Source organism: Triticum aestivum, chromosome 2D, assembly GCF_018294505.1.
Source record: "Triticum aestivum cultivar Chinese Spring chromosome 2D, IWGSC CS RefSeq v2.1, whole genome shotgun sequence".
Lineage (NCBI taxonomy): Eukaryota > Viridiplantae > Streptophyta > Magnoliopsida > Poales > Poaceae > Triticum > Triticum aestivum.
Genome location: NC_057799.1, coordinates 142,237,793 through 142,250,268, shown reverse-complemented (window position 1 = coordinate 142,250,268; position 12,476 = coordinate 142,237,793). Strand labels below are relative to the sequence as shown.

At 51.1% G+C, this 12,476-nt stretch overlaps 1 protein-coding gene across 1 annotated transcript; it reads right to left on the bottom strand.

The window, feature by feature from the left end:
- Nucleotides 1–2,520: 2,520 nt before the first annotated feature.
- LOC123052242 (BTB/POZ domain-containing protein At3g49900) lies at nt 2,521–7,449 on the bottom strand. The gene is made up of 4 exons (XM_044475367.1): nt 6,779–7,449; nt 6,566–6,638; nt 3,995–4,498; nt 2,521–3,557 (listed from the first exon to the last, which is right to left on the bottom strand). The coding sequence occupies exons 1-4, from the start codon at nt 6,994–6,996 to the stop codon at nt 2,712–2,714; spliced, it is 1,641 nt and encodes a 546-aa protein (XP_044331302.1). The 5' UTR covers nt 6,997–7,449; the 3' UTR covers nt 2,521–2,711.
- Between the last annotated feature and the right edge of the window lie 5,027 nt (nt 7,450–12,476).

Below are 12,476 nucleotides of genomic sequence, written 5' to 3'. Positions count from 1 at the left end.
TACGTTCGGTGCTTGATCGGTCGGAACGAGAAGAAGTTCGACTACATCAACCGCGTTGTCAACCGCGTTGTCAAACGCTTCCGCTTTTGGTCAACGAGGGTACGTAGACACACTCCCCCCCCTCTCGTTGCTATGCATCTGCTAGATAGATCTTGCGTGAGCGTAAGATTTTTTTGAAATTCCTTGCTACGTTCCCCAATAGGATCTTACTCCGTAATTCAGCACCACCTGCCCCACCACTCATCTCACTTCTAACGATAGACCCCATCTGGGAACGTCTCCTTGTTCCATGCCCTTGGGATCCAGGCAACACAGCCAGAAAGGGCCTCTCCTGGCTGGATGCGAGAGATGAAGAAATGGCGGAAGAGGGCTGTGTTGGGGACCACTCTGGCAAATATCTCGCAGAGGTGGGCGAAGATGGACATACATGCCATGGCATTCGGCTAAAATCCAGGATGTGGAAGCCGTATGTGTACATGATGTCGACCAAGAAATCAGAAAATGGGGGGTAGAGCCTGCAGTAGAAGTATTCGACAAAGAAGGGGAATTTATCTGGGGCAAGCTTGGCACAGGAAGCTGGGATGACGTGGGTGGCAGGATGCCCCTTTGTTGCCCTTCCCCACATGCACAGATACCGGTCCTTCAGAGCGCGCACGTCGAGTGTCGGGGCGAAGACGACGTTCCTCTTCCGCATCTTCACCAACTCGCCCTCCGGCACATCTTTGCCCTTGCTCGCCTTGGGCACTTCTTTACCCTTGCTTGCTTTGGGCTCCATAGCAGCCGGGGGAGGGCAGGAGCCGAGGGCGGTGAGAGCGTGGAGGCGGCGGACGGATGAGAGGGCTCTGTTTTGGGCTCGAGGAGGAAGACGACTGCGGTTCCTAGATTGGAACGGGCGAGAGGTAAATGAGCAGCGCCTCTGCGGATTCCTCTTTTTTATGGGGAAGGTGCGAGGCTGCCTCTTTACTGTTCGATGTGAAGACGTTTTCGCAGGCGTGCCGCCGCTGCGGCCGTTCCGCGCACGTACCCCATGTCGCACACTCAAGGCGGGTCGTGGGGAAGCACAGCAGACGAGATGATTACAGCGGTTGACCCCTGCCACACGTGCCGGTGCACTGTTTGGGCCCAGCCCAACAACGCCCCGCACCCGTGTGTGTGGCCCAGGCCTGAGGGCTCCTGTCGGTGTACTAAAGTTTGGGCCCTTTAATACCCCTTACTTGTGCACGGGCAGTTGCAGCATACACGCGGCCAGGCCTAATGGGGACGACTGGAACCATATATGAGCGACCAAGATGGCATCCAAGCCAGTAATCAGAGAACAGAAGACAAGCTGAGCCCCCGGCAAGATTCTTGCCGGGATGGTTTGCGAAGCCCCGGCAAGACCACCACCCTTGAGGTTGAGAGCTCTGACACCATCGACAATGTCAAGACCAAGATCCAGGGGTGTCTGCGTGGTGGCATGCAGATCTTTGTGAAGACTAAAAGGCGAAGTTCCCAGCAAGATTCTTGCCGGGAATGTTCGCGAAGCCTCTTGCCGGGGACGTCTGCAAGGCCACGGCGAGACTCGCGCCCGGCAAAGATCCCACCGCCCCAGCGCAGCGACTAGCCTACCAGCTTAGCCCCGCGAGCCTCGTCATCCTAGATGCGTGTCGAGATGGGGTGAGGCGGCGACGGACGGGACGGGCTCTGTTTCTGTCCCTGATAAAGTTACGGACACGTAAACGGAGCATTAAATGCGCTTGTCCTAAGACGACAGGGATAAGTATATGCACTGTAGCAACTTTACACCTGCTGTATGCGTTGTACGCCACTATGGTAGCCCCTTGGTATAAAAGGAGGCCCAAGGCGATATAGATAGGGACTTGTGGACTTTCTGGCCCAGTTTGCATGCGTAGCAGCTAGCCAAAACTCAAGAACACTCAATACACTAAAGCAGGACTAGGGTTTTACGCTTCCCAGCGGCCCGAACCAGGGTAAAAATCCCTCGTGTTGATCGTTGGATCTGCTCTTTGCGCACACTTCTTTCCCTGCCAGAGCGTAGAAGGGATCCACGTGATCCCATAGGTGTCGTCTCCCCGACAGCTTGTGAGTGTCATCCCTCCTTCATGAAGGGTGTCGGGTGTACCTCTTCCCACCCCTCAGAGCGTACCCGGGGAAACCCTAGGACCTGTCCGGGCAGCAGTGTCGTCATCGTCACTGTCCTTCTTGGAGTGTTGCTTGGTACGGGGCGAATCAGATGGCTAGGATCGTGGTGGGAATACTTCGGAGAGGACGCAGCGGCTGCGAGTCATTTTCGTTTTCGTTGATCTGCCGGTGTTGGCATTGTTTTCTCTTTCTTTTCTTTTGGTCGTGGTTGTGTTGTTTGCCCCAGCAATAGTTCTCATGTTGTATTGTGTGGTTGCTATATTAATATAGCAGGGCGAAAGCCTATTTCAAGGCATTCGTGCCTCCTATCCTTTAAACGTGCTTGTGGCGTTGGCGTCCTCAATGCTCGATGGCAAGGATGGCGCTCCTCGGTCCGGATTGACAAGCCAGAGGGTTCTCTTTGATGATAGTTTGGCGAGGGCCTAGCGGCGCGGTACAATGTTCGTTACGGGTGCGTGGGTTCTTGATTCTTTGGTGCGGCCATGATTAAGCACCCCAAAGCCCGCAACAAGTATGCGGCGTGCACCGTTTGCCGCTGATCGCTCGGCTTCTCGCGGTGCATCGACTGGTCACACCATGGACAGGTTCCTCCGGTGAGGCCGAGCACTCCACTCCTCCTTGCGCAGCTCCTTGTCGTAGCCGTCCTCCGGCTCCGGTGGACATGACGCACACGCGCCTTTCTCGCCGACGCGGACGTCAGTGCCGGCGTCATCACTCCTCGCGGGCGGCAGCGCGACACCGTTCCCTGGCCTCCGGCCGAACAGGCTCTTGAACCCGTGCACCAGACGTGACTTGAGGCTAAGGTTGCCCTTCGCGGCGGAGCGGCCGGTGGTGGCGGTGCTGGACGAGAGGTCCTCGCCGTTCCAGAGCCGGCTGCGCGGAATGCGGAAGCTGGCCGACTTGGCGGACACGCGGTCGATGGCTGCCGAGGCCGTTGCAGCAGCCGCGGCCTGCTCGGAGCGGCGCAGGCGGCAGCGGAGACCGGCGAGCTCGCGCTCGAGGGTGTCGATGCGGTGCCCCGTGGCATCCATGGATGCGCGGATGTGCGCGGACTGGCGCAGCACCGCGTCGCGCTGCAGGATGTCGCCGAGCGTCATGTTGGCGGCGTCCCCGGCGGTCGCGGCGGCCACGGCGCTGCTGAACGCGCCGGAGATGGCCCTCTTATGTAGCCCAGGCGGCAACGGCAGCGGCGCGGCGGAGGCGGGAGCCGCGGCGGCGGCGGCGTGGTGGTGCTGGGTGAGCAGCATGGAGTGGTGGGAGTGCAGCTGCTCGACGAGCATGGCCTGGACGACGAAGCGGAGCGGCAGCCGCGGGTTCTGCACGAGGTGCATGAAGAGGTGGTGCGACAGCTTGGCGCAGTTCACGTTGTAGCACAGCCGGCTCTTCTCCTCCTCCGTCAGCTTCCCCTTGTGGTTCTGCACCCACATCCATGCGTAAAACGATCAGCACTGGACACAGCAAGTCATATTTAGATTTCACAATGAAACATTGCCGGCAAATTGATTAGTTAACGAGTTCTCTAGAATACTTGAATCCAGTTTCGTAGTGCCTGTCTGTCTGACAGTAAAACCTGGATTCAGGGTTTTACCCGCCAGAAACCTCAGAGGTTTAACTGAACTTGGACAGATTTCTCACTTCTTCTAAGGTGATATACTACCTGTCTTGAGCAATGGACACTCAACTTAAAGCCAAAGCTAAAGGAAAATCGGACGCGAAGTGCCTACTCCAAGAAAAACAAATACTCCTACTCCACTAGCTAGGCTCACAAATCCAATAGGAATCGGTGCAGTCCGTATCAAATTCCCTCAATTCCAAACAAAAACACTGCAGGTCGGTGGGTTGAAAGCTGTACCTCGAGGTAGTGATCCACGATGGTGTACATGAGGTCGTGGTCGTGCGCGAGCCGCGCGCGCATGCCCTCCACGACCACCTGGAACTCCTCGAGCGGCAGCGCGGCCACGTCCTCGAGCCACCTGCTGTCGGCGCCGCCGGAAGCCGCGAGCGTCTCCAGGCACCGCACGAGCAGCCCCGCGCCGGCCCCGGCGGCCTCGCCGCCGAGGAACGCCGCGCACGACCGCAGCACTGCCGCGGCGAGGCCGTGGTCCGTGGCCACTTCCTCGAAGAAGTAGTCCTCGGCGCGGCGTGCCAGCCCGTCCTCCGCGGTCAGCTCCAGCCAGTCCGCGGCCGCCCACGCCGCGGCGAGGTTGTCCGGCGACAGCGCCAAGTCGGCGCCGTAGCAGGAAGCCACGGCGTCGGCGAACGCGTCGACCGTGAGGCCTGCCGGTAGGTCCACGGCGATGTCGCTGCACTCCGACAGCTGCCGCTTCAGGTAGCTGCTCTCCGACGTGATCGGGTCCTGGGAACAGACCAAAACTGTAAATAAATTTGAACATCCAGAAGCACAAGTACTACTACTACATTTGGATCGTTTAACTGTCCCTCAAAAAAAAAAAACTGTCGCTTAATGGAGTAAGGAAAAAACTGCTATTGTTTCATTTGTAACATGAATCTCTTGGCCTGGCTGGCTAAAAATCATTAGTGTACGTCCAGTACTCTGAAATTTTAACTTACTAGGCGGCAGGAAAAATCGTAGGAATAAGCACAGAGCTAAAGCATTATACCAGGCAGATGATTGGCCTAGCCCACAAGATGAGCAGAGGCCAACAAAAAACAGGTTGCGGGTTTGCTGGCATTAATTGGATCTTTATCATTTTGGTACAATTGGCAAACAGTTTCGGGCTTTCAGTGCCTTTTGGCCTGTATCTGTCAAACTCCTTTGAGTTCTGCAGTTCAGCAAAACTGAACTGAGTTCAGGGAGGAAGGGAACAAGAAAACAAATGTTTCTTGTGCCTGTCGAACTCACTTCAGCAATAAACTGAACCGAGCTGCAGCCACGCTGAAAACAAAATTGTACTAGAATCTCCCGAACTGTGAAATCCGAATCCCAGCAAAGTAGTACTGTACTACAGTACTACTACGATCGAGTTTAATACAGTAGTAGTACGAAAAATAAAATTTGAAATGGTCCGTCCGTCTGATCCTCACATTTACTCAGATCTCCCTTCTGTCGGCCGGCATGAATGCAATGGGCGATACCCCTCCTCGCAGTACGTCGATACTGCCTGGTCCCGATCCAGAAAGAAATTCATACGACACCAATTGAATTTCTCCCGGCAAGGTCGCCTGTAAATCTACGTCGAATTCAATACGCGAACTGCGCCGGCCCATGTGTCCGATCGTATGTAGAGGGATCAAAAGCCTAACCATTTTTACATGAGATCTCCTCGACCTCTTCTTGCCAGACTCCTTGCCATGTCAAAGTTCAGTTGAAACCAACACAACACAGCAGGTAAAAGAGATGATGCGGGAGCAGGAACATATACTGCTACGGTCAACGTGCATGTGTAGAGCTAGGATGGGAGGCAATAAACTTGTCTGAAGGCGCCAGTAACTCCTGCGACAGAGGTTACTGGAAGTTTACGATGGCTCCTGCTGCACGCAGGGTAGTGCGCTAATCAAGGCAATGGAGTAAATGTGGTACAGGATCGACGATCAATTATTGCCTGTTAGGACGCCATTGGTACTCTGCTGTTCATCGTGGGGCAGAGGCTCTGGCATTTGTCTACTTGGGGCACTTTTTGCCATGACCAAAACTTAAGCTAATCCAGAGGGCAAAACCCTCAAGGGGCCACCTCCGCTTACAAAAGACTTGAGAATCAATTTATATTTTTCATGTATTCTATCGGAAGCTTGCGGGAACTGAACTGTTTCCTGCAGGAATTTTACGCGATTTCGGGGAAGAATCCCGTAACCGTGATGAGGATCTTATGTAGGTCAAATTGCTCAATGTGCTACTACAGTGACAATGTTGGCCGGCACCTAACCAGGGAGAAGGCGAATTCTTAGTGCAAGGTTGGAACCAAGAGTCACTGTTATATTTTGGAACTCCCACGGTGAATCTATGGGCACTGCCAGGGGAGTGCGCAGTAACTATTTGTGAGTTACTGCTCGTTCCTTAACCGTCACAAGGAACGTCTGACGACGTGGGCGTGGACTGCGTTGTCATCTCTGCGCCGCGCACGTACCCAGCAGGGCTCGTATTGAATTTGCCATAAATAAATTTCTTTCTACTAACGGAAAACATGCAGCTGCAGCACGCTCTATTCTTTTCTTTTCTTCATCTTGGTTTTACTAAAGGAAAATTGACAGGAGTTACTAGTGCAGGAGACTAATTGGAAACGCTTGGATGTGGTAAAATTCGACTAATGTGGCAGTTTCGAAGAAGAAAGAAGTGATTCAGCATCACTGCCGTCGATTTTTAACGGAGGTGGTGAATTTCTTCTATCCGAAGTGTTCGATCTTTCAAGAAAAGAAAAGAAAAGAAAAGAAAGGAAAAGGAGCGGTCGATCTTTGTATATCTTACCCTGTGCAGATGGAAGCAGTGTTCTTGGACACGCACGATCACGTCCGGCTTGCGCGATCCATTCGCCCGCGACCTGATCAAACATGGAGGCAAAAAATCGATCTCCAGTCAGTACGAATGTAAGATGATGCCGAATTCTGAACTCTGCGTACGTCCATGGAATCCAGAACAGATCACGGCGAACTGAATTGTCACATTGGCTGACATACGTACCATCCTTGCACCGCGGTCCTGAGCGCCGGCGGGAGGGAGGAGGAGGCGGACGGCGCCGCGGGCGAGCAGGACGCCGACGTGGGCGCGGAGGAGGACATGGTGGGCGAGTTGAAGCAGTCCTCCGTCTCCTCCTCCTCGTCTTCCTCCTCGTGGTCGTCCTCGTAGATGGTGTCCACGACGCCGAGCTCCTGCCAGCTCCTGCCCATCTCCATGGCCATGCCTGTTGGTTCCTAGACCTTCTCGATCTCCAACTTCTTGTCCTATCTACCACTACTGCGACCCCTGTCCCTGTGGAGGAGGAGCAACGGTTGCTTCTGCGGCTCTTGTAGTACTACCGGGCGAGGGCGATGGCATTAGGGGGGCGGGGTGTTGAATTGGGATGGCAATGAATGCGTGCATGTGGATGGTAAATGCGGTGGCACCCCCCGCGTCTCCGATCGAGCGCTGTCCTTCCGCCTGCACCACTGCTCCTGCTCGTGTGCGTTTTGTTTTGTTTTCGGCCTCCGTGGGGGAAGGGGGGTCGATAGTGGATGCAGTCGAGTCCATTTGTGAAGCGCGAGATGAACTTCCCGTGTGCTACCCAAGGAGGCTTGCCGGCACGGGTCTCGGGCCGTCTGCAACGGATGGCCCAGACTTGTCGCCGCCAGGAAGAAGATACCTGCGTTAAGGGGCCAAGCAAAGCATGGCTCGACCGACTGATAGTTCCAAAATTTCTGTACAAAAATTTGGTAACCCTTATCCAAGAACACCACGTGTCATGCAAAATACTTATTTCATAGAACCCTCATAACCAGCAAACGCCTGCGATTAGCATGGCTATTGTTATTGTGTATCCTTGAAAAGCATGGCTATTGTGAACGATTAGCATGGCAATTTATGTTGCTCGAGGATGGCAAATTTAGTTAGCATGCATGGTCAATCAGTCTAGTTCATTCTTTTGCCAGGGTTAGTTGTGCTTCCAAAAGAAATTTTCGTACTCACGTCAACTAAAATTGCAATAAAAATGTTCGTTTTGTCGCCCTCACACGGAACATCAACACAATAACATTCCCCATTTCATATGTGTTTTATTAAAGTAATATTTGGCTCTCTCTGATTAAAGAGAAAATTGCACAAATACACAACGTTTGATTTTTGCAGGACCGCCCTCGAGGCATTTTATTCATCTTGACGAATCATATATTGCAAAGTGAAGGTGGGCTGCTTCCTTAGCTTCTCGCCCCATCCATCAAAGACCGAATACCTACAAGTTCAAGAGATAGGTACGCAACTCCCTAATGAGATGTCCTCCAGCCAAGCGGGGTCCCATGTTGCCATGTGGAAAAGACGGACAAACAATCCGTCTCAACAATAATGTTGGAGAGGCCATTAGCAATCGCCATAACTATAGCATCTCAACATGTAACAAACTCAATAGTGAATGGTCCCGGGCGGTAGGATAGAATCCCTGGTCGTTACGCTTATTTCCCGGCCGATCCCAAGATTCATTTTTGTGTCGATGCCAACTCTGCTGTCTGGCACTACTGGAGATTTGTACGTACCACATGAGAGAGAGGATCAGCCAAGCGCCTACCATACCACTACTAGCATTGAACAAGGAGACGCTAACAAAGTCGCTAAGGAAAAACATCAATATGTATTTTCTAAGCACATGTGCACACGCTCTACATTGTACACGCCCTAACCTCAGGTACGCCATATACGTCCTCTCACAAAAGTTTGTAAACCAGCAAACATACTCTGAGTATTTACGACCAGAAAACGAAGTCATGTCACATAAGTCCTCCTCACAGAAGCCGTAAACTAGCAACAATACTCTGGGTACCAGCAACAATACTCTAGGTATAACGTCGGGTACGCCATATATGTCCTCTTTAGTTACTCTAGGTATCCCTTGTCTCAATAGTGAATGTGGAACCTTTTTATTACTAGCTTCAACTAAACTACATAAGGATACTATTTTGCTCTAAGCACACGCGCTCATAAAAGTGGCTGGGTTAGTTATCAGCCCCCAACATTGCTTTGTAAGCATTGCGAGATTAAATCATTCAAATCTCTGAACCCCGTGCCTCCCTCTTTCTTGGGAATACACATCCACCACCATGCCAAGCAATGCATTTTCCTTTGGTCCTCATCATCACCCCACCAGAAGCTTCACATAGCGTACGCAATCTCCTTGCCTATTTTCTTTGGAATCTTGAAACTTCCAGCAAAAACAGGAAGAGATTGGATGGCCACTTTCAATAAAATTTGTTGGGAAACGTAGCATGCAATTTCAAAAAAATTCCTTCGATTACCCAAGATCTATCTAGGAGATGCATAGCAACGAGAGGGGGAGAGTGTGTCCACGTACCCTCGTAGACCAAAATCTGAAGCGTTAGGTTAATGCGGTTGATGTAGTCGAATGTCTTCATGATCCAACCGATCTAGTACCGAACGTACGGCACCTCTGAGTTCCGCACACGTTCAGCTCCATGACGTCCCTCGAAATCTTGATCCAGCAGAGGGTCTAGGGAGAGTTCCATCAGCACGACGACGTGGTGATGGTGATGTGATCTGCGCAGGGCTTCACCTAAGCACCACGACGCTATGACCGAAGGAGTAAACTGTGGAGGGGGCACTGAGGGAGTCCTGGATTAAGGGGTCCTCGGGTGGCCGGGCTATGTGACATGGGCCAGACTGATGGGCCGTGAAGATACAAGATAGAATGCCTCCCCCCGTGTCTGGATAGGACTTTCCTTTCCGTGGATAGCAAGCTTGGCGGCCAGATGTTTAGTTTCCTTTCTTTGTAAAACCGACTTTGTACAACCCTAGCCCCCTCCGATGTCTATATAAACCAGAGGGGTTAGTCCGTAGAGGCCATGACGAATCATACAAGCTAGACATCTAGGGTTTAGCCATTACGATCTCGAGGTAGATCAACTCTTGTAACCCTTATACTCATCAAAGTCAATCAAGCAAGAAGTAGGGTATTACCTCCATTAAGAGGGCCCGAACTTGGGTAAACATCAGGTCCCCCGTCTCCTGTTACCTTCGACCCTCAGACGCACAGTTCGGGACCCCCTACCCGAGATCGGCCGGTTTTGACACCGACATTGGTGCTTTCATTGAGAGTTCCTCTGTGTCGTCGATAGAAGGATCGATGGCGCCTTGTCGTCAACGACAAAATCACCACTAGAAGGGCCCTAGCTCCTGGGCAGATCGTCCAGCTCGGCAATTTTACTATGGGCGCCCGCTCGGCCGTTAAGCCAAAGCCGGTCCCCCAAACTACCAAAAATCATCTCCGCATTGGCCTCGAACACTCCGATAAGATGGATCCGCCAGATATCTCGTCTTTGAACGAACTGCTAGATCGCATCGCTGCCCTGGGGGGTCGCAACAGACTATGATCGGATTGGGCTTAAACCCGATCAGAGAGAAATCAGGTCCCCGCCGATCACCCATCTGGTTGCGGTTGTGGAGGAACAAGCCAAGGATATCGCTCCCCCTATGCTGAGAACAAGCTATGTTCGGATTTCCGAGCCGTGCGAGCCGGGTACCCATATTCGGGAAGAGACTCCCTGTCCTCCGAACATAGAACCAGGCGTTAAGCCTGAAAACTCCGAGGATACTCCAGATCCTGGGCTAGTGACCTCAGAAATTCTTAAAACTCTTGATCCCAAAGTGGGTCAGGGCTCGGATTTAAGCCCGCCCAACCACCACAAGCAATATTCCCAAGCAATTCCGGTCCTCCGGACATATGCGACCTAATGTAGGTGCGGCAGCAACCTAAGGAAACAGTCCATCACTTTTGGGCTAGATTCCTCCTTGTTAAAAACAAGATCAAAGATTGCTGCGACGACGATGCGGTATCACTATTTTGCCGCAACTGTACAGGTGAGGGGATCCTTAATGCCCTCAACCGACGCCGCATACTCCACTTTGTAGATTTGGCACACATAGTACAAAAGTCACTGGTGCACGTCGGTCCTAAACAAACGATTTTAACACCTTTCCGCGACGGCATTTGGAACCGTCGCCAAGTGAGTTTGTGTGATAGGGTGTCCTTCCCATACGACCCAGAAATCGTCGGGGATAGGCCCTCCTGGGACCCAGGCTGGGGCCGTGTGCGATCGGGCGAGGCATCGAAACCCAATCATTTCCGTAGGTATGTACATCCCACACGGTAATCCGAGAAAATCATTTCCGTAGGTATGTACATCCCACACGGTAATCCGAGAAAATCATTTCCGTATGTATGTACATCCCACACGGTGAATCTCAGAAAAACATTTCCCTTCGTATGTATATCACACACAGTCAATCCAAGGAATACGTTTCCGTTCTTATGTACATCCCACACAGTCAATCCAGGGAAAACGTTTCCGTTCGGACGTACATCCCACACAGTTTCATGTGTAGGCTCGTGTGTGAAAGGTGTAACTATCACACACGGTCTTCCTTGGTTAACTATTTGCTTTTACCAACTATATCACACACGATTTGATGAAGAAAACTGTGTGGCATTGGGCTATCCATCGCAAGCGCTTTTACTGGTAGAATCGTTTGCAAAGGTCCATGACACATTTAGCAGGTTTATTAGTTTACAATTAATAATTCCAGTATTACGCAAATTCACATTTCATATCGAATAGCTGTTTGCCAATTTCATATCAGGCACATAAATATATTATAACATCACAGTACGGTAGCTACATGAAAACAACACAGTACAACATATAGCTAGTTCAACTTCATAAGAACAATATATTCATTTCCCTAATCGAGATCATCCAGGCTCGTCTTATCCACCTCTGCTTTCAGTTCGGTAAGAACCCGTTTTGCACGGGCCAACTGGGAAAGTGCCTCCTCCTTCGCCAACACCATCTTAGCAAAGTCTGATTTAAAAAAATCTGAGCTCATTCTCCACCTTCAACTTTTTATCCCGCATCTTGAAATTTGTTTCAGCGTTGACAAGACTTTCTCTAAGCCTACGTGTGTTCTCTTCCTCATACATGCTCCAGAGCTTCGTTAGGAACATCTTCAAAGACTGTGGCCACTCTTGATCAACCCACTCCAAGTAAGAACACTTCCGTTCATCCTATAATATTTAAAACTAGATCAGTAACAATTGTAGGGGAAATGGGTTTATAGCTACATAGAAAATCACCAATGCTTATTTTGAAATACTGAAGAAACATGTTAATTATGACATATCTTCTCAAAAAGATCAATGTGCAAATGAAATAATTGGTACTGAGACAACAACCAAATTCTGGAACATCAGAAGCTATAATTAACTACAACGACGCTACAAGTTCTTACTCATGTACAATAAATAACAAATTGAACATTTTATGAGGAAGGTAAATATAACTGCAACAGCATAGCGACAGTGTTTGGATGACAGCAAATTGATACTAACAGGTGTGTACATGCACAAATTTAGTAACATAGAACTAATAGCACTAAGGCCGTCCACTATGTATGCCAAAACTGGGTAAAGACAACTGTTGCTACATCTCGCACCGGTGCCCTGCACTGGCGAGCCGATGCAGCGGAAAAAAATCAGGGACCCGGACTCCGGAGCACGTAGTTGCTCCGATGCCCAGTTCCTTCGTGCCATAAAGATTTAGTATTTTACTGCTTGGCTGCTCGGATGTGTGGACCAAAGTTGGCTGCACAAACTGCTGAAGCGGTGCCAAATAATTTTCTAATG

What these genes read in the sequence shown, in the direction of transcription:
- LOC123052242 (XM_044475367.1), bottom strand. Translation starts at nt 6,996, where the DNA reads ATGGCCATGGAGATGGGCAGGAGCTGGCAGGAGCTCGGCGTCGTGGAC. An exon ending in AGGACCGCGGTGCAAGGATG is followed by an intron (nt 6,639 to 6,778) that starts GTACGTATGTCA and finishes ATGTTTGATCAG; the next exon opens with GTCGCGGGCGAATGGATCGC. An exon ending in TCGTGGATCACTACCTCGAG is followed by an intron (nt 3,558 to 3,994) that starts GTACAGCTTTCA and finishes ATGTGGGTGCAG; the next exon opens with AACCACAAGGGGAAGCTGAC.